Source organism: Vicugna pacos, chromosome 4, assembly GCF_048564905.1.
Source record: "Vicugna pacos chromosome 4, VicPac4, whole genome shotgun sequence".
Classification (NCBI taxonomy): Eukaryota; Metazoa; Chordata; class Mammalia; order Artiodactyla; family Camelidae; genus Vicugna; species Vicugna pacos.
Genome location: NC_132990.1, coordinates 70,326,798 through 70,349,215, shown reverse-complemented (window position 1 = coordinate 70,349,215; position 22,418 = coordinate 70,326,798). Strand labels below are relative to the sequence as shown.

The following is a 22,418-nucleotide window of genomic DNA, read 5'->3' as shown; positions in this document are numbered from 1 at the left end:
TTTTTTCAAGTATTTTATTATTTTTAGTTAAACATACCTTGTAAAAGTTAAATTTTATCAAAGTTTTGAAAAGAACACTTAAAAATTTAAGCCAGGATAATTATGGTTCTTTATGTCTTTGGACATTTTTGTTGAATTACATAAAGTGAGTCACTAGTATAAGGGAAAAACGCATAGGATTTGACTTTAGTCCTGTCTATAGCACTTGTATTTGTGTGGCCTTGGGCTATTCACCTCACCTTAGTCTCAGTTCCTTCCTAAATAAAATGGGGGTAATAGTTCTGTCTCTGTAACTTTTAAGGAGGAAATGAATAAACAAATAGAGAAATAAGGCTTATGACAATGCCTAGTACAGGGCCTGATGCACAGTTAGAGCCCCATAAAATTCAGAGACTGAAAAGGAATACAAGGTGTACTCTTCTTGCTATTACTGTATTTTTTCCCCCTGAATAACCCATTTCCTTGTATGTGAATCAGGGAGAACAGAAGTTCTGGTAAGCAGAAGTGGACATCTTTTCTTTATCTAAGCAGTACTTTTTTTTTTTTAATAGACTTAATTTTTTTAGAGCAGCTTCAGGTTCACAGCAGAATTGAGCAGAAAATACAGAGAGTTTGCACATAGCCCTCCCCACTGACACATACATACTCCCCTACCCTCAATATCCCTCATCAGTGTGGCATATTTGGTACAGTTGATGAACCAACAGGGACAACCAAATTCCATAGTTTACATTAGGGTTCACTCTTGATGTTGTACATTCTATGGGTTTTGACAAATGTATAATGACACATAGCCACCACTATAGTATTATACAGAATTTCATTGCCCTAAAAATCCCTTGTGCTCCATCTATTCATTCCTTCCTCCCTCCCTCCCTCTCCCCAAAACCCTGGAAACCACCATCTTTTTGTTTCTGTAGCTGTGCCTTTTCCAGAATGTCATTTGGTTGGAATGGTACAGTTTGCAGCCTTTTCAGACTGGCTTCTTTCATTTAGTAATGTCTTTTAAGTTTCTTGCATGTCTTTCATGGCTTGATAGCTCATTTCTTGCATTTTTTATTTCTGCACATTTATTTTAAGTTTACACATACGTACTATTTATTGTTTCTAAGAACATTTAGAGCTTTAGCTTTTTAAATTTACGTAGTCATCAAAGGAATAAAACCAATTAAAAATAAGAATTAATTTTAAAAGACACATACACCTTACTATTAACAGCAACATTATTTGTAATTGCCAAGATATGAAAGCATCCTAAGTGCACATCAATAGTTGAATAGATAATGAAGATGCAGCATATATATGTGTAATGGAATATAGCTCACCCATAAGAAGGAAGGATATTTTGCCATTTGTGGCCCTACATTCACTTTTTTTTTTTTCCACTTCGAAAGTACTTCAAAGCAATACTTTTATTTTACTTCTGTGGTGGCTAGATGTAGAAGATACAAATAATACTTGTTCCTTCTGAGCACAGAGCCTCCATGTTGAATCCAGCAGAAATCTTTGTTATATACTGTTCTATATTCTGGAGACTATTTGAATATGTAGAGTTTCTTTTTATTTATTTTATTATATTGTACTTTTTTTTTTCTCTTACAAAAGTAGTATATATTCATTGTGGAAAAGTTGGGAAATACTGAAAAGCCCAAATTAAAAATAAAAATTTTGCCTTTCAGGGAGAATTGTGTTCTGGTTGGGTGTATATACTTCTAGTATTTTATATTTATTCATTCATTTGATCCTTCCTTCTGTATTACTAGTGCATGTTCACAGTAAAAAAGCTAGAAAGTGTAGATTAAATAGAAATTATCTGGATTTCTACCACCCATAAGCAGTTGGTGCTAACAGTTAACATTCTTCAAGTTTTTTCCTATATTTAATAATACGTATTTTGTTTTATAAAAATGAGATCATGGTTGTGCATCCTATCCCACAGAATAACCTAATCTTTTCACCTATCAGTGCATCATATTGGAGCATTTCAAATGGAAAATAACCTTTTTATAAATTATTATAAAAGTAATATACGATCATTGCAAAAAAAAATGAGACACTATAGAAATGCTAAAAGAGGAAAGTAGTAGATTTCACCTGATATTTTGCTACTTAAAGACATGCATTGTGAATCTTTGAGGTCTTGTTTTTTCAGACCTTTTATGCCGTGCATATATACTCATGCATTTGCAGATATGAAATCCTACTATATGTGTTGTTTTGTAAATGACCCTGTTCACATAATAATATAATGTGAATATTGTTCCCATCAGTAGAAGAGCTCAGCATCCAGAGATTTTGTCTTGAGCCCATGGAGTTCTGGAGACCTGTAACTCTCCTGAGATAGTAAAAAACTTGTGTATGTACACTTGTCATGGGCGAGGGTTCCACAATTTTATTCACTTTTTCAGAAGGGTCTGTGCCCCATAAAAGTTTAAGAACCATTAATCAATATCATAGTTTCGGTGGATCACAGTAATCTGTCTTATTAACCAATTTTTGAACATTAAGAATATTGCCTCTTTTAAGGTATTTAAGATATTGCAAGGTATTCTGTGAACCTTTTGGAACATTAGAACCCTTAAGTACTTGTGTTGTTAATCCTGTAGGCTATATTCTAAAATAAATTCCTAGAAGTGGAATTGCTGTGTAAAGATATGCACATTTAGCATTTTGATACATATAGTCAAAATTGTCCAGAAAAAGATTGTACTGAGTTGCGCTACCATCAGTGTACGAAGAATGTAGCGTGATTTTTAATGATTGTGACGTGTTCTGTTGTATAGCTGTATTAGTTTAGCTGATTCTCCCTCTGACTGTTTCCACTTTTTTAGCATCACAGTTACTGAAGTAAAAATTCTTGTGCATTCATTGTTGCATATTTGTCCTTTTATATCCTTTGAATTAGAATCCTGGAAGTAGAATTTTGGGATCTTTTTTTAAGGATTTTATTAACTTTGTAAAATATCTTAGACTCTTTTAAAGGCAGCAAACAGAGATTATGTTTTAGCTTGGAAGGGAACTAGCTGATTGTTACTGAGTTTAATTAAACAACCTGTTTGGCAGGTAGCTGGTGTAGTGGATCAGGCACTGGTGTGGGAGCGGTAGGTCTGGTGATTCTGGTCTTGACTCTGCTGCTAGCTCATTTAGCTTAGGACCAGTTTCTTTCCCTGTCTGGACCTCTGTTCCTTCTTGAGGCTGCTTCTGAAATCCTTTCCTGCTCTTTATTTTTTCACTTATAAATGGAAGATTTGAAATAACAAGGTGATAATTGAATGACATGGGCTTGACTGTTCCGTATACCTGGAGTGCCTCCTGATGGGTAGCTATGTCTCAGACGATCTGAAATTATGACTTTGATTGGTCTTTGTGTTAATCTAGTTATATCAGTTTTAATAATTATATCATTAGGCAAATTGAGCATGTGTTGGTTTCGTTTTTCTTCCCAAAGAGCTAAAGGCTCACAGCGGAGAACTTTAAATCCAGCATGTTTATCTTGTGTAGCAGTTCTAATGGTAAAAAAACTGAGTCAAATATAGGGAAAGCAATCTATAGAGTTAGCAAACTACCTTTGTAGAGGAACAGATATGTGTGGAATTAAACAGAGGGGAAGTAGGGTGGAAAATGTATTCCTGCTCATGTTCCTGAGAGATACAGCTTTATCCTGTGGGCAGTAGCAATGGGTTTTATAGGCCATCGTGGAGTAATTTCATCATTCACTTCCCTGTATGATGAAATACTTTTCTGTTCTGCTCAGTATGACTGCATACCTGTCATAATTTTGTGGAATTACTAAAAGGAAAGGTGTTTCGCCATTAGCCATTTTCCTGGGAGGCTATGGGGAGCTCGATAATTTGAACAGCTTTAGTTTAGCAATTCCCCATTGTTGACTTGGAAGGGAGCTTGTCTGCTAATCACAAAGGTGCGACGGAAGGGTGCTGATAATCTTTGGAGTAAGCCAAGTGTGGCTCTGAGACATTGGGCAAGTACTTAATGTTTTTGGGTTGGTTTTCTCTTTTCTACAGTAAGAATTATAATGCCCTCTTTTAAAGGGGGTTGGGTGCTCACTGCGGCAGCGCATACACTAAAAGGGGTTGGAAGACTGAGCTGATATGAGGTACGTGGGGTGCCTCACAAAATTTATCGTTTTTATTGGCTAAAGGTACATGTTCAAGTGTGTTTGCTCCATTGCCTGTTTTTTCCCCATCAAAACAGTAACTACTTAGTGAAGCAGCAGTAGTATAAGAAAGCTTTTTTGTTGTCTGACTTCTCATACAGCTTTTGGTTAAGTTACAGTGATGCAATGTAGACTCATTTTTTTCTCTCTTATGCGCACTCTGATCACCAGGTATCAAGGTTACATTGGTGCAGCCCTAGTTCTGGGGGGAGTAGATGTTACTGGACCTCACCTCTACAGCATCTATCCTCATGGATCGACTGATAAGTTGCCTTATGTCACCATGGGTGAGTGTAATGTTTCCCTGATGTTTCAGAGTCCTCTTACTTACCAAGGTGGTCTCTTAAGGAGCTGGTGTGTTTCCTGTTAGAGGTGACAGTGCAATACAGTGCTCTGATTCCTTCTACCAGTGTTTATGGAGTTCCTCCTAGGGATTAGGCCCCGTTTTGTATGCTTGGGATATAGCAGTGAACAAAATTTGGATAAAGATTCTTGCCCACAAGGAGTTTATACTTTAGTGGAGGTAGACAGACAATAGTAACAATTACTGTAAATATATATATTTGTAATATGTTATAAAGTGATAAATACTAGGAGAAAAAAGTAATGCAGATGATACTATACTATAGTTATACAAGGGAAACTTTGAGGGAAACTGAGTCAAGGGTGTACAGAAACTTGATTATTATTTGTGTCTGCATGTGTATTTATAATTGTCTCAAAACAGAAAGTTTAAAAAAATTAATGCGGTATAAATGGGCTGGAGACTATTGGGGTGGAAGGCAGACGAAATTGTTAAATAGGAAGGTGAGGGCAGGTTCATGAAGAAAGAGAGGTTTGAGGGGAAGGGCCTCTGGGCAGAGGGCAAGCCAGAGTGGAGCCTCCCTGCGGGCACAGGCCTGGTACAGGCAGAGATTTTTTTTTAAACTAGAATGATCGGAATCTATCTTTACCACTTAATCTCAGAAGGATCCTGGGCATATAATTCCTCTCTGAGCCTTGGTTTCCTACCTATGAAATGGTAACAATACCTACAATATACACGAGGCTATAATGATTAGAAAGAATGTATATAAAGCATCTGGCCCAGTGCTTGGCCTATAAATAGTAGTTACACTCTTAGATCAGCTTTGGACACCTATATTTTAGCTCTGAGTGCTAGATAAGAGTATTTTTTTTTTAATGACCGAAAAAAAAAAAAAGGGATAAAATTGTATTTAGGTGAATTGGGATTTTCAGGTTTAACTTTTTATGTTAAGTTTCTGCGTGAAGTTGTACACATCCAGAAATTTTTAACAGGTCATGTGTAGCTGGTGTTTTTCCAGCTGCTGTTTATGCCTCTCACATTTTTTGTCTTGATATCTTGGCGCTACAGAGCCAGGAATCACTGCTGCCTTGAATAGTTTGCAAATTGCTGGTTTGAGACTTTTGCCATTCCATTCCATTTAATATACAAGCTTCTTACAAGGTTAGTGTACAACAGATGTTCCCTGTTTGTGAAGAGAATGATTTGTCCCCAGATACTGTATGGAATAATTATTTTAAAATGAAGATACAGTAATTTTAGAATTGTTCTGAATTGCTTTGTTCCATCGTATTTGTTATCTCCATCAAAGTACTGTTTTTATTTCTCCCCATCTGATGCTTTTAAATGGTTTTAAAGGTAGAATAGCCTTTTCCATTAAGTAATTTTGTTTCTTCTTTTTTTTAACTTAAAAAAATTTCACACTTGGAGAAAAGTAACAGTAATGTATAATGAACACTCTTTACTCATGTTCGTCAATTTTTAACATTTTACCACATTTTTGCTTGTTCTCTCATATATTATTATCATTAATTTTTTGTGTATGGAACCATTTGAGAATAAATAGCAGACACCATAACCCTCCAACTCTAAATACTTTAGGATATCCTCTTATATCCACCTTGATAAAATCATCAAAGTCAGGAAATTTAACATTGATACAAAGCCGTTGCCTTTTTAAGGTGGAAAAGTTGAATTGGTTTCTTGCTTTTTGAACCATAGCAGTTTATGAGCATAATCCCAAATTTAGGAAAAGTTGTTGAAAGTGACTAGAGCAGATTTGTGTCTGTTCATTTCATTCCTGCAACTCCACTTTGTGCTCTGTCCTGGCTGACAATGGTCTCCTTTCCCTCCAAGGCCAGTGTGAGTCCAGGGTGATGGCTCCCCAGCTTTGAGTTTATAGCACACTTCTATTTAGAAATCATTACACAGTCAGGTTTTGTTCACATAGAAGATTAAGAAAAATAAGACATCAGTAACACCTGATTTTAATACCCAAGTAAGGTGTCACTTTGAGGTTTAGTTTATTCATCTGTTCATTTATTTATCAACTATTTCTTGAGTAAAGGCACTGTGGCAGCATCCACAAATAGAGGTCCTTGCCCTCAACATAGTCACAGTGTATGGAGGAGAGAGATGTGTAAAGAGATAAGGGCAGTGGTGCAAAGGCTACTGGCAGCTCCAGGAAGAAACGGTCACATTTCAACTGGAAGATTTCAGGAAAAGCTTCACTTCACTTGAGCCGAATCTTAAAAGAAGGATAAGTTACTTTCATTCATTTATCAGATATTTATTTAGCATCTACTGTGTGCTAGGCCCTGTGCTAAGTGCTGGGAATATAGTGGTCAGCACAACACCTGCCCTCAGAGCTTAGAGCCTCATGTGGGAGACAGGAATTACAGAAGTAAATGTACGTTAATCCAAACGAATGCACTGTACTAAGTGTCCTGGAGGAAAGGAACAGTAATGAGAGAGAATAGCAGGAAACAGTGTATGGGTAATGGGTGTTCGGGAAGTCCTCACTGAGCAGGTGACATGCGAACATTTCCTAATGAAAGTAAACATGACAACATTCAAGTGGGGAAAATATTACATGAAAAATGTCTCTATTTCATATTTCTCCTCCAGAGTAACCACTATTGAGTTTATTTTGTTTTTTTTTTCCAGAAGATGACTTATGATTCACCTTTATATATCTTTGTCGTCTGCCTGTCTGTCCCTATTAAAAATACATAATGGGAAAAAAGAAAAAGAAAAAAAACATAATGGAAGTCATGTTATAAAAACTGTTCCATTGTTGTTAACTTGTTTTGAGGAAGTTTTTGTATCAGAGCTTGTAAATCAGTATCAGATCCATAATAATACCTTCATAGAATGGCAGTATATGACTGTACCATGATTTGCTGACCCAGTCTCTTGTTGATGGATATTTTAGTTTCCAGGTTTTTGCAACAAGTGTGTCTTGATATTCTTGTATAAGCACATCAGATAAATTCCTAGTAGTGGAATTTCTGAATTAGGGTGGAATTGCTCAGAGTTCTTTGTTGTAAGCAATACAATCATTGGATGATTTAAGAAAAGAGGATTTTTTTTTTTTAAAGAGTGGTAGGTGGCTCACAGGGCAAAAACTGGGTTTGGGGCCAAGAGCAATGTCAGAAATCATGCTGCAGAATGGGCCATTGCAGGTGAGTGCAGGATGCTGCAGACAACTCTCGGGCCCAGTTGGCGTGGGTCCTGGACTCACTACTCACTCTGCTACCCAGCCTGCCTCGCTTGGGAACGGAGTCCTACCATCTCTCTCACTGTCAAGAGTTCCTTATAGGGAGGGGTGGGTCTTCTGATTGCTGAAGCTTAGTCATCCACTCATAAGGTGGTGGAGTTCCCCAGATGCAGAAGGGATGTACAGCTGTGGAGTAGCCCAAAAAAGTAACAGATGGCTGGCTATACAGTGCATTTTACCTTTTGAGAGCTATTGCTAAATTACCCTCCAAAAAGATTGCACTAGATTATATTCCATCAAGAGAATATGAGAATGCCTTTCTCTTACAACCTCACCTACACTGGGTATTCTCCAGTCTGGTAGGTGAAAGATGAGAAAAAGTAACACTTAAGGACTCCAGGCCCTGTGGTGCACGAGGTACTTGCTGAAAGGCCAGAGTTTGCTGGATGGGTGAGCCAAGTACGGTGCAGTGGTTTGGGGGAGTGTCCCATGCTGGGGCACAGCAGAAGCAAAGACAGAAAGGAATGAGGATGTGTGGACATTCAGGAAGATGGAGCAGAGGCCAGGCTGGAAAGCTAGGCTGGAGAGGGTCCCGGGGATAGAGGCTGAGTTGTTTGGATTTTGTCCTGGAGTTCCCATCTACTCTTTTCAAGCCATGGAGTGAAAGAACAAGATATTGTTAGAGCAGTCTGACAGCTGTAGAAGGAAGCACTGGCATGGGGGAAGTCTGGAGGCAGAGAGGGAAATTACATCTGGCCAGAAATGTTGAGCGTGTGGATGAGTCCAGTGGCATAGGGGCGGCCATGGTCGTCGCAGAGCACTCAGAAGCCAGCTAGTCATTAGGCCAGATCCCGGGTCTCTGTCATCCATCCTCTCCTGTCTGCCTCAGTGCTAGTCCCTTCCTGGCTCTTCACCACAGTGTCACAGTAACTCCTCCACTGCAGTCACCTTCCTTCCAGTCCGGCTCTGGACCCTTTTTCCCATTTTACTTCCTGTTCCTCCTCCACGTATACCTTAGGCATTTGTGGCAACAGACCCCTTCCCTCCCCTAAACTGGCTTTTACACCCCATTGCTGCCCTGCTGCCTTCTTCCAGAAATGCCTTTGTTGCCTGGAGTGTCCTAATCATCATCCAAGCTCTAGCCCAGAAGCCATTTCCTCATGGCTGCCCCAGGCTGTAAGCAAGTCCCTCTCCGGGCATTTGGTGTGAAGCTTGATTCCAGGATTTCAGCCTTGTCCATACTCCACTTACCCCAGCCTTGTCCTTCCTGCTCTTGCAAAAATATGAGATCTGTGTTAGTGGAAATCTGTTTTACTCCCCGAGTCTCACGGAGTCCTGTGTGACTCAATGAATATTTGATGGTGAATTCATTTTCTGGCTCTCTGACTTGCTTGTGCCAAAACACATGGAACCTAGTGTTAGGAACCTTAACTGCTGTTTATTGTTTATGAACCAGCAGTTTACAGTACCCCTGGAACAGAGTTCAGGATATGTTTCATTTGTGTGGCCCTAGTAGAGCCGTAGGAAAAGAGCATAAAGCATTGCATGTGATAGGTCCTTTTTTTTTTAAGTTTAATATTATTTTAAACTTAAAGCATATTTGGAAGTGTCTGTGCCAGTGTCTGCTGGTGCTGTCATGTTATTTTCAGTTGAAATTCTATGCAAGGAATGCTGTCATTGCCATTTTATTGATGAGAAACTTGAAACTTAGATTTACTAGCCTCCTGTTACTGTCCTGTCTATAAGTGGCAAAGCTGGAATTTGAACCCTTGTCTTTCAGCGCAGGCAAGCCCCAGCTCATCACAGCTGCTTTGATTTTATCATCTTACAGATGTTACTTCATTAAGCTATTAAGCCTTGCTTCTAAATACTAAAAATACATAAATTCCTGAGGGGCATTTTATTTGGCACATTTTTGACTGCTCATTGTTCAGGTTTTCTATTCTGCATATTACTAAAACAGTATTTACTGAAACAGCTTTATAGAATCAAAGAGTATTTTTAAAAAATTATACACAATTCTAGCACCAGAAGACAACATGATTTTTATATTTTGTTTCTTTCTAACCCAAGTCCATTGTGAAGATTGCCGTTTATCAGAGAATGTGAAATGAAGTACGGTTTTTTTGCTCCCCTGGCTTTGTCTCTGTCATGCTTTTCGTTTCTTTTAGCCGTTGTTCACTTCCAAGCAGGGCTTGGTGGGCCCTTCCCTGCGGTGGGAGTTGTGCAGGCCTGCCTTTCTTCCTAATGAAGCCTTCCGGAGATCGCTGCTGTTCTGTCTTTCCTTTTTTTTGAAGGGGTTGGGAAGCTGGATATTGAGAGAGAACCCCAGAAGTGCCAAAATTTGGTAGTTTTGTTTTAATTCACATGATTTATTTTGGGTGAGCTGCAAACCAAACCTCCCAACTAGAAGGCCCTCCTTGCTGAAATGTGCCCACGGTACATCAGCATTCTCTGTGGGATTGAGGCTTTCCGTAAGTGTGGCGTAAGTGAGAAAATGAATATTTCATGTAAATGCTCATGTGTTAGTGGATTATGAGTTTTTTATTATGAGAAATAAAAACAAAACTTTGTAATAAGTCTTTTTTTTTCTGAGTGATTTGACAGTAAGAGCTGGAAGCTGCAAATTACCCATAAGACAAGGGTGTCGAAATTTTGTCTACCCATGGGCCTATATTGGTGACTAGCCAGGTGCCTGAAGGCTGCTCTTAATTCACGTTGACTAGAAGACACCTGTCTTGTCTTGCGCATCTTTAACGTGCTGGTGCAGCTCCTTGAGCACAGGGTCCAGCAGCCTCCTCGCTGAAGGCTCACCTTCCCAAGGGTTTGCTTGAGAGAAGAATGAATCAAAGTCCTCACAGTGTGGCCCTCTGACTACCACTATGCTAAAACCTTTTTTGTGGGTGGGATGTTGACCAGAATGATAGCAGCTTTCATCCTGCAGCTTTCCAACTGCAGCGCCAGCACCTGTTGTGAGATGCTTTGCTGATTTAATCTTTGCGCTGCTTTGAGGTGGGTGCTATCATCCCTGTCTTATGGATGAGGAAACTGAGGCCCAGAGAGGTATGCTAAGGTCACACAGCCTAGAGGTGCATGATCTGGCATGAGAACCCCGTCCTCTGGTTTTTCCTCCTTGGCTTTGTTATTGCTGTGAGTGGTGTGTGGCATGTGGTCCAGACCAAGTTTGACTTGGTGCGTTCTTAAAAAAGAAGAAAGGAGCTTCTTAGGTTTCTTTAGTTATTTCTTTTTTAAGAAAATAATTTTCAAGAGACTGCAAGTGGTCGATTAGTGTGATTGTGGAAAGCCGGGCAAGACTCTTTGACTTTTCTTTATTAAGAAAGGGAAAAGGGCCATTTTTTTATAGACAAAATGTGGGTTCTTTTAATTCTCAGATTAATTAGCTTATTCTTTTAACTCGCCAGCTTTTCTTTATTAGGCAAACTGAAGTGGTGTCAGGAGAAGCTTGGGGACCATCTTTTGCTATTAGTTTGGCAGTGTTCCTTGTAGCAGCATTGGCAATGTGTATAAAATTTTTATTTTGCCCACTTATTCACATAGAGAATTAATATGAATGAAATTTCAAGCACGACATTCCTGGAAATGAGGCCCTTGGACAATTTAGGAATACTAACTTAAGGAATAAACATTGATATGCACCATTAGGGAAGACGTGGGGTCACTGCCAGAGCCATCCAGGTAAAATTCTATCTCCAGATAAACTGGTTATACAATTTCCTAATTATTGGAATGTACCTCTTAAGTCCCAGTTTACAGAGCCCCCTAGCAATTAAAAAGATTCGGGACAGAGTAGTAAACATGCTGAATGTCTCACCTTGTGGGCAAAGAAGAGTCTTAGAATTAAGTTGGAACTTAGGAACATCAGTGGGAATTCAGAGCTGCCATTTTCTCCATATTTTTACACTAAAGTGCAGCCATTATAGAGACGTTTTGTAATCTCCACATAGCTCGGATTTAAAAAATTTTCCTACACTGGATCAAATTAATGTGCTTATAAGATGGCACATACTTCTTCCACATTCATTTTCAAGTCTGAAATCAGGTGTGAACTCGGCAGCACTGTATTTAGTTCGTAGGCGCATGTAAAAGCTTCTCAGAGGGCACATGACCTCATAGCTCTAGTGTTGAGGGAAATTCTTTTTCCTGACTAGTGTGGCCGGGTGACTGCGTGCGGGGGTTCCACACTGCAAGCATGTCTGCATCAGGGCAAGAGTGAGTCTCAGCCCCTGCTCTCTGTGGATCTGGGGCTGTGCAGTGGCAGGAACCCCTTTCTGGTAGGCAGTTTGTCCATACAGCCAGGGACCATCCAGAACCGCCTTTTCTGTAATCACTTGAGCTATTACATAGAATCCTAGAAAAAGAGATGGAAGCCCAAGCTGGCTCCAGCCCCAGCCCTGCCTGACCAAGGCTAGTCACCTAACCTCTCTCAGCCTCAAACCCTCATTTCTGAAAAGAAGCTTTTTGTTATTTGAAGGTCACGGGGTCACTGGGATGCTGCAGTGTTGTGTGTGAGCATGCCCTACAAAGCATGTGTGCTTTGTCCGTGCATGTGTTGCTCTGACATCATTTTTAATTTTTTGAGGTATTGCAGGATAGTGAAGTGAGCTGATCTTTGCAGTCAAACTGGGTTTAGATCTAAGTCCGACATTTATTAGCTATTTGACTGTGAACATTGATTTCTCCTCAGGAAAATGGGGATTAGAGGATCTGTCCCATGGGAAATGTGGATTAAGTGAGATACCACATGTAAAAATCTTTGTGTGTAGAAAATCGTAGATGTTTGGTGCATGGTGTTTTGATAATTTTAGTGCTAACACATTCTCTGTGCGCAATTCTGTGTACTAAGATTTCTCTCTGGCAGTTTTTCCTGCTTTGATTAATATAAGTAAGATGCATTTCAGAACATTTAAAATGTGCAATGCATGGATTTTATATCTTAAAATTTATACTACTGTGAAATGCCAGGAATTAAGCAACTGAGAACCAAAAGCCCATGAAAGTTGGATTATGCATCTTGATTCCTGGTTCTTGCAGAGGTGGTACTAAGCCAATAGATGGTGCCGTTATGTTAGGAAATGAGGAAATATTTACTTCTACAATTCATCATGTTGTTACAGGGAATGTAATAGAGCCAGCCCTTGCCGGTTCTTAATCTGTTTTAATTAGAGTGGACTTTGTTCTTGCTTGTGTGTGAAAAATATTAAATGTCTCTTGTAGGTAAAGTAGTGAGGTATTAAATTAATGTTAGGGTGCTCTTCCTCCTCTTTTTTCTGCTCTGACATTTTACCATGAAGTCTTTTCTGATTTGAGTCCAGTCCTTAGTCTGCAGCCAAGTAAAAGCCCTTGCCAGGAGTACATTTCAGAACAGTTAAATGCAGTGCTTACAGTTTTAACTCCTTTGCTTTAAACCCCACTTTAGAGAGAGTAAGGTTAACTAGTTCATCTTTACCTGCTTTTGTTTCAGAATTGGCCCTACTACAGAAAATTTTGCCTGTTTGGTCTTGTAATGTAGTGCTTGAAGGTTTTTTTACTTTCTTATTGGACAGACCAAATGGAAGGTCATTTTTGTGCATCAGAAGACTTTTCACTGTGGAGGTCATAGAACGAGGGTCTTGCTGGCAACCAGTTCTGCCATTACTAGCTGTGTGGTTTTGGTTAGGTTCCCTTACTTCACTGATTTTAGTTTTTTTTTTTTTAATCTATAAAATGGAGATTATACCACCTAGTTCACAGATGAATTAAGTGAAAAAATACATGTAACAGTACTTTGCACACTTTCTTCAGTAAATAGGATTTATTATTGTTTGCACACAGGGTCTGTGGGCAAAGTAAACCTTTACTTACAATTAAGACAGTGTGTATTTTTATGAATTATTAAACACTGTGATCCGTTGTCCTTGAGGGTTCTGAGGGATAGGAAAACTGGGAAGAAATCTGCAAAGTGGAGTAATTTATAATTTGGGAAGTTATTTTGAAATATGGACCAGAGTAAAGGATGTCTTTGATAGACCTGTCAGCTTGGACTGCCGTGAGTTTCTGCTGCAGGAGGGAGAGCAGAGTGCTGGGTGAGAGCTTCTGTTTCCCGGTCGGGCCAGATCATGGTGGGAGACTGATTAAGAGAGGCATCTTTTAAGGTAATTTTCATCCTCCATCTTACCCTTTAAACGTGAGGTTAGGTGACTCCTCTGTTTGAAGGAGAACAGTTTTCTGTTCTCACACCTTGTGGCATTTCATTAAAATGCACTAATAAAACGCAGCCTTTCACTTTTTAGTCCTGGATGCCTCAAATGTTAGTCTTTTCTTAAGAATAAGTGTTTTATAACCTGTCAGGTCAATGAGACGTTGCAGTTGCAATTATAAGAAAAATCCTTGTTCCCTTCATTCAAGTGGTGTTTTAAATTATTTATTTAGAATAAAATTTAAGTCCTTTTTGACATTACATTTAGAAAAGGAACTGCATCTTTTGAGAAATTAGTTTCTGAGTGAAAATGTTGGATTCTTTAAAAATCTATTTCTAAGCATATTAAATGAAATAATTTTTTATTCATTGGGAATAAAAGATAGACTGACATTGAGGTACATTTGCTGATGAAAAGGAAGCATTCTTCCCCCTCACGAGGGGTTTAAATGTAATACTCAGTGCTTACTCAGGAGTGAAAACATCAAATTAAACTGTTTATGCTGACAAAGGACAAATCTGGATTTCAGCAACCCATGCAAGATTGTCTGATTGCTTGGCCTGCTTCGCCTGGAAGCTTTTGGCCAAGACTTATAATGAAATGCATGCATACAATTAAACCACTTCAAGTGAGTGTCTGAGTTTTCCTGAGCGCTGAGAGGAGTTCCACTGCTCTCTAGTGGCTGAAGGTGGTCCCCTGGCACCAACGTGGTTTTATTTTCATAAATCAGCTCTTCACACATTGGCTGCGTTGGCCTCCGGAGCAGGCACCAACACCAGGAGACTAGGCCTCATAGACAGCAACAGAGTGAAAAATGACCCCAGTCTGTGGTCTGTGGAAAGCACCACATTTTGTCCAGGATGAGTGGCCAGTTGACTAACAATGAGCAGGTGTGAGGAAGTACGCTGTCGGGGGGGGGGGGGAGCTGACGCTGATGGATGAGAGCTCTCGATGTTACTCCTGTACTGCAGCTTACGTCTTGCACCGTGGCAGGCCCCGGTGGCAAACGGGTCCTTGGGTGCTTAAAATGGACCACTCCTCAGCAGAAGGAGCAGTTCTTTTCCTGGAAAGATCTGGTTAAACTGATTTCGGGGAGAAGTAGTAGAAATCTTATTTCCTCCTGCCTCTCGGAACTTCATGACTTTGATAGAAGAGATTTTAAGAACTCTGTTTCTGTTAAAGCTGCCAACTCTGAGACTTGTTGAGAATGATTGTATAAAAGAGCCCCTGAAGGACGGGACCTTGTCTTAGAGAATTTGTAATAGCTAGCTTTTATTGAGCTTTTACTGTGTGCCAGGCACTCTGCTTTACATGCGTCATGTCATTCAGGTCTCAGCCGTCCTGTGAGGAAGACAGATTCTGTCGTCCTCCCCTTCAGGTGGGGAGGAGGCCAGGGCTGCAGGGCTGGGGTATGTGCTGCAGTTTCTGGGGCATCGTCCATCTTGTGCTTGTTGTGGTGGCGCCTCCTGGAGCAGCTTGGCAGCCTTGCAGGCTCAGAGGGCCTCCATGGTGTGCTGGGGGAAGTGGGAGGAAACGTAGAGCTCTGCAATGGCCTGTGCACCTGCTGCCGAGTAGGCACCTGGGATGGCTTGTTTTAAGGAATGAGTGGAAAGTTGCCCTTCTGAAAGGTGCACGGGCTAAAGATCCTCAAGTCCTGGGTTTGAATCGTGACTCCCCTATTGCCCTTAAACTAGGCGAGCCTCAGTTTCCTTGTCTGTAAAATGGGGAAGTAACTGCACCACTTGAATTTAGGGTCTAGGGCCCTCAATAAATGTTTTCCCTTCCCCAGCCTGAGAATTTGTGAGCCTAGACTTTATTAGAAAAAGCAAATTTCTACCTGCTGGCTTTCAGATCCTTCCTAGAGTTTGAGAGGAGCAGGTTTTAGAAAGTTACTTGTCTTTTATAGCTTCTTCAACATGTCTGATAACATAAATTCTAGAATTGCTAGGTTTGATTTGGTACTTTAGTGAACTCGGACATAAAAGTGACAGGTTTCATGTTTTAAAAAATCCCACTATCCTTAAGCCATATTAATGCAAGTGGTTTTTAAATATATAGAGCAAGTAAAAACAGTATCTTAAATAGTAACATTTTCTTGATACATTTTCAATTTTGTCCTGAGTTGGATTGTTCTCTCAGAAAAAATTAGGTTCAAATTGAACTACTAATATTAATGCTGGTAAACTAAGATCAGAAACACCCTCAGAGGGTTTAGAGAATGAAGACTAATTCATTGTTTAATTTTTTTTGACTGGGGCTATTTTAAAATAAATACTTAGATACTTGAGTGGCATTACTAAATAGTGAATGGCATCTGTTTAATCATTTAAAACATTTAACTAAAATCCCAGTCTACTTTGAATTTCCAAGCAAAACAACACAAATTAACTGTATCCAGATGTGTGGAAATAGTTCTGCTGAAATCTGAACGAAAAGTAAGTTAGAAAGCATGCTTTTTGGGGGTGGGAAATTAAGGAAATATAGCTTCTTCCATGTTTACTTGCTAATCTTGATTTCAAGCATTTAGCTTTGCAATTCAAGAGGCAGCACATGGCACAGAAGCAGTGTTGGCCACTTTAAATTTATGATGATCGGGGCTCACATTCCTAGATTTGGTAAGCACTGGCTGTGTGATCTGGACAAGTTTGTTATCTCCAAGAATCAGTCTTCCCTTCTGTGAAATGGGACCACACCTACCTGCCATGTCTGAAGAGCAGACAAAACCCATATGACTGTGCTTTGAAATGTCATGAACACCATGTGGACTATGTCTGTTGTGGTCTGTTCAGTAATTTGTTTGCCACAGTGTCGATTACTGGATAAGTGAATTCTGGCTTGGTGCTAATGTACATCATTGTTAAGATGATTTTATCTCTCTCTCTCTTTTTTTTTTTGGTACCTACCCCAAGGAAGTCTTCCTGAGGACCATGGTAGAGAGACTTTGTGTATTTATTTATTTGTGATGATTGATTGCTGTTGTGCCTTGGGACTGTTGACTCATGCGTGGATTGACCTTCAGGCCCCTGGATACAGATTTCAGGAATAAGCTGCACGCTGCTGCTGTTAATACAGCAAGACTGTGACAGCTGGCAGGGTCTTGGTCTTTTGGGGTTTAATGTTGAATTCTTATTTTCTTCAAGTGTGTATCTTAAAAAACTGTATGTACTGCATGGTCTTTGAAGAAAAATAAGAAAACACAGGTAAACAAAAAGAATATACCAAAACCCAGAATTAAGCACAATATTTTTATTGTCTTCCATATTTGTTTAATATGTAGTGTATAAGCATATCTATTAATTTTGCTTTGGAGAAAATATTTTATCGTGGATATCTTTCCAGTGCCAAAAAAGTATTGTCATATTTAATGACCATGCATAGAGTATTTGTTTATTTTCCTTGTCTCCTGATTGTTGCTGTTGGACCTTTACATTTACTTCCAATTGTTGTTGTTGTTGTTGTTGTTGTTATTTTTGTTTTTTCCTAATCTAAACAGTGATCATAATGTAATTTGGGTACTTACCCATTTACTTCCTTAGAATATCTCTAGCAGTAGAATTGCTGGTTTGGTGGCTGTATGTAGCTTTATGCTTTCTGACGGATGTTTCTGAATCGCCCATTAGAAAAGTTCTATCCATTTGTGCTTTTGCAAGACTGTTAGATTGTGCTTTTCACTATGTCTTTGTCAGTACTGGGTATTATTTTTAATCTTTGCTAATCTAAAAGCCAGAAACAGGCTATTTAGTTTCAATTAATATTTCTTTGATTGCTAGTGAACTTGGACAGTGTTTCTAAATGTGTATGGGTCTCTGCCTTTTTTCTTGTTTTGTAAGTTGCTGTGTCCTTTTCTCTGTTGGTGCACTGATGTTATTTATGTGTGAGTCTTTTTAGTTATTAATGCCCTGCATGTTGCACATATTTTTTCTGCGTTTCAGGGCTTGTATTTTACATTGTTTACAGGTGTTAGTCCTTTTTTTATTTTTTAAGCCAGTGGCCTGTCAATTAATAAGACAGATATTTCATTTTAAAAGAGTGGCCTTTGAGCTTGGGCCTCCTTCTTCTGGAGGTCCACAGTGTGGGCACCCCATGGAGTCGTCTTGAAAGTCTGTGGGTGAGTCAGCCCTGGCAAGTCAGAGATGGGGAGCAGACCGTGCTTTCTGGGGCTCACAGGGGCATCTGTTGAATTCTTTTAATGAGCACCAAACCCGGACAGCCGGGGTGAGGTGGTGCCAACCCGGGTGGCTGCAGTGGATCTGGGAGTGCAGAGCAGTTCTGGCCCCCGTGGATGAAGAGGGCTGAGTTCCCCCATCCCTGACTCACCACAGCCTGACTGCTGGGTGGTTTGGGAGTTGGGAGTGGCTGAGCAAGTGGGTGTGCGTGGATGGCGTGGGCGAGCTGCAGGGAGGATGGTGGATGATGCAGAGGTAAGTCAGTGGGGAACTAGGCAGCTGTCACAGCATCTTGCACAGTTATCTCTAAATGCTGGTCACTGAGTTGTACCTCATTTTTCTGTTTTAAAGAGCTTTGTTCTGGAAGCAACACTGGCTACTCAGTAACTGTGGGTGGGCTGAAAAAGGCAGACTTGGTGGAGGTTGCTAAGGAGCAGCTACCTGGAAACTACTGATGAGACAGAGCTTTGGTAGAAAATGCAGAAATCCAAGGAAGGCATTTCACTCTATGATATCGTAGAGTTCAGATCAGACTAGGCTGTATAATAGGATGTGGTTTTGTGGGTTTAAAACCTTTTTTTCTTTTTGAAAATTGAACTTGCTTTACATTTGAGTTGGTCTTACATTCATCCTGGTAAGGTAAATTAGGTAATAAATGTTCTCTTACACTTTATCAAGGCATTTACTGCTGTCGTCACTCCTTCAGGGCCAGCTCAGTTTCCCCAGCTTCTCCATTTGAACAGTTGTGCTCAGATCAGCCTAATTTTAATTTTAACAGCAAATTCTGTTGAGTGCTCGCTGTGTACCAGAGGCTGCTAGGTATGGGGGATGCAGATATGAAGGGATGGACAAGTTGTCAGAGATGAGAGTGAGAAGCTCTCATGAGGATGTGGTGATCAAGGAAGGCTTCCGGGAAGAAGTCATCTCTCAGCTGGGGTTTGGCAGGTGCCTCAGCGTTCTGTGGGCTGTCAGGTGGGCAGAGGGAATACCACGTGCCAAGGTGAGATAGGCTGGAAATAGTCTGGGCATTCGGACACTGTTGTCAGTTTAGTGTTGGCAGAGTGTCAAGTGTATGTGTATACTGGGGAAGAGGAGGGGCCGAGGGAGCCGGAGACCTGGTCGTGGAAGGTCATACGTGTCTGCTCTGAAGTGCATTGTGGCCTGTAGAACTTTCTGTTAGAGTGCTATAGGGTCACACCTGAGACAGGAATCCTGCCCTGTGCTTGTTAATCCTGTAATCCTAGACAAGAAGCTTTATCACTTCACAGGGTGGTTGTGAGGATGACTAAATGACATAACATGTGATGTGTGGCCCATGGTGGGTCCTCAAAGAGACTGCTCTTGTTCCTCCCCCTTGGCTGCCCGCTCTCTGCTCTAAGAGAAATTCTTTGAGGGCAGGCCTCATACCCCTTGCTCCTAGAGCTCATCCTGCGCTTGTGGAAAGCATATTTCCTCTGACATCCATTTCCTTCACCTGACACGCCTGCTGTCTAAAGCAGTAGCCCTTATACCCGGAACGCTGTCTCCTGTTTTTCTGTTTATTCCTTAATAGGAAACCAGACCGTTCTGACTAATTGTCTGAGGTGACCTTGTCTTTAGAATAAAAAATCAGGGTAAATGTTCCTTCAGAGGATTTTTGCCTTGGTCTTGGGTGTGTGAATGCCAGGTTAGTACTTTGATGCTGAAATAATGGAATGTCTTAGGGCATTATTCTGCTTTATGGGGAGAATGGGATATAATATTTAAATGTTTTGTGAGTCAAATGGCTGCTGTACTAGGATGGAATTTGTCTGATGGCCAAGTGTGTATAGTTTTAAGTGACATTGAAATGAAATCTGGGGAACTTGAATGAAATTATTAAAAAAAAATAGTTCTCATTGGGTTTACCATTTTCTTTCTTTTTAATGCTCAGCACCTTGTTCTGTCCCCTAGTTGCATTGCCTTGAAATTACGGGAGGGTTTGTACCTTGCTCTCTTGCCTCTGTGCACAATTGCAGTCATATTTGAAATTCTTTTTTTTTCTTTTAAAGGTCTCATACATTTATTACTGAGCCAAAGCATTAGTGCAGAAATTCTGACACAAAGAGGAAAATCATCTTCCCAATTAAACACATCCAGCCGTTTGGAGAGTAGTGATGTTTTCAGTGATGTGCTAAGATGCAAGTGACCTTGACGCAGCATAGACACACATGCCACCTCCTGTGCGGCTCCTTATAGACCCAGCGTGGTTCTTCTGCCTGGCTTCTCTTGGAGTGTTACCTGGTTTTATTACCAGTTTGCATTCGAGTCCATTGGAGAATGGGACTGTTCTGCTTTTGTTTCTTGGCCAAGAATCGCTTGATCCTGAAAGTCTTGTGAGAAGACATGGCGAGGAGCAGATTCAACCGCATATAGGACGTGGCGAGGAGGGGAGAAGGGAGGAGGAAGCAGGGGGGAAGGATGTGTTTAGAAGGCTCATGTTTGAAATTCTGACTTCACTTTCTAGATGGCAGACACACGTTCGGAGTTTCCTAGAAACCTGTTGACAAAGTCAGTGTGCTCTACTGCCTGGCACTTCTGTGTATTTCTGAAAAGGGGGCGCCAGAGTCCTCCTTTCTTAAAAAGCTAGGAGCAGGAGCTAATTTGCAGGTGATTTAGAAATTGTTTTTAATGTGAAATTCCCCTTTCTTTTCAAATTTATTTGGAGTCCGCTTATCTTTGGTCTCAGGGGACACAGAATCAGGCAGTTTAGCAAGCTTCTGCTTTCCAGAAAACTTCTCAACTCTGTGCATGTGCGTGTGTGTTGGGGGCATGATGTAAAAGGGGAAGCAGAAATACAACAATACAGCGTAATAAGGACCCCTGTGTCCTTTGTGTGTTTATCTCCCCTACACCTTCTAGCTCTTTAAGAAAAAAGTCACTCTCTCTGATATATGAGAAGCATCACTACATTAGATAGACACTTCTTGTTCTGACAGTTTAGATATAGTATATGTTTCCACTTACGGAAATTTTGTCTGCAGTTTTTCTGAGGAAAAAAAGCTTTGATAAAGGAAGAATTATTATATTGGGAGGGAAATAGTTTTCATTTCCTAAAATATTAGATGAAGCTGAGCAGAAGGAAATGTGTGTGCCCAGGAAAAATAAGAGTAAAATTAATTTGTTAAACAGCCAAAGAAAGGATGGCCCAGGAGAATATACAGGACAAGTAATTTTTAGGGAAAAATGCCTTTAAGGTAAGTTGGATTTTCCCTTTTACAGGAATTGATTACAGTTTTCCACAGGGTTGTTAGCACTTGGGTAAAATAGCCCCCCTTCGCCTGTCCTTTTTTTGGTGAGGTGTATTTCAGGCCTCTGGTGTGTTTATTACTCTTGGGCTCTTTGCAGAGATATTTTCGGTCTAGGTTGGAAAAGGCGAGCCTACTGTTGGGCACTCTGCAGAGCATTTTGGATCTAGCAGTAATTTTTTCCTGAGATTTCCTTATTTGCAATTTTCTTGTTTCTTCATGACAGCTGTCCTTTGTTTTCCACATAAAACCAGCTCGTTCTTCACTGCTAAGCCCAAGACTGGTTCTCACCCGTGCCTGAGAGCAGAAACTTGGGTTACTTTCCCCCTTGATCTCTGAAACTCAGAGTAAACGTGTGACTCACAAACCATTAGTAGCCTTTGACTCTAATTCCAGATTGTCCGCGACATGTGTGCTATGAAATTCTGAGGTTTGTTTTTGGTGAATTTGTGTGTGTGTGTGTGTGTGTGTGTGTGTGTATGTGTGTAGTTTTATTTGGGTGTACAAGTTTTATATCTCTGTAATTTCTGTCTCCTTTCCAAAGGGCCTTGAATATCTCTTTCGGTTCCCCCCACTTTTTTTTTTAAGAAGAAAAAATTGTGAGAGGGGAAAATGGGGTTGCCTTTTGCTCCCAAAGCCTAAATGAATAGTCATTGCCTGTAATGCCGTCTGCACTCGTCGCTTCCCACTGCTTTAGATGTGATGTATCCAGTGCTGTGAAGGTAATGATCCTCAACCGCAGCAATATTCCCTAACAGGAGTATCCGTCATATTCATCGGGATTACCATGTTCATTGATTTGTGTCTGTAAATCTGCTGTTTCTACCCTTTAAATTTGATCTATAATTGGACCTCCTTAAATGGTTCAGATAAGGTAGTCTGTATTTTCTCAATGCAGCGATGCTGTCAGCTTCTCCTTTTTCATTATACATTCAGCAGACTTGATAAAATCAGCAGGACACCTCATTTGAAACTGTTTAATCGCTGCCTTTTTCCTTTGCTAAACCATTGAGGTGGTCAAGCGATGTACACAAATCATTTTAAATAGAAAATATGGTTTTCTCTATGACCCAGCTAAATAGATAGTGTTA

At 40.2% G+C, this 22,418-nt stretch overlaps 1 protein-coding gene across 1 annotated transcript in view; it reads left to right on the top strand.

The window, feature by feature from the left end:
• Positions 1-22,418, top strand: part of PSMB7 (proteasome 20S subunit beta 7) — a 55,862-nt gene that overhangs the window by 4,749 nt on the left and 28,695 nt on the right. The window contains exon 5 of the mRNA XM_006205527.3: positions 4,346-4,461. Coding sequence (XP_006205589.1) covers positions 4,346-4,461 — 116 coding nt within the window. The remainder of the gene's footprint in view (positions 1-4,345; positions 4,462-22,418) is intronic.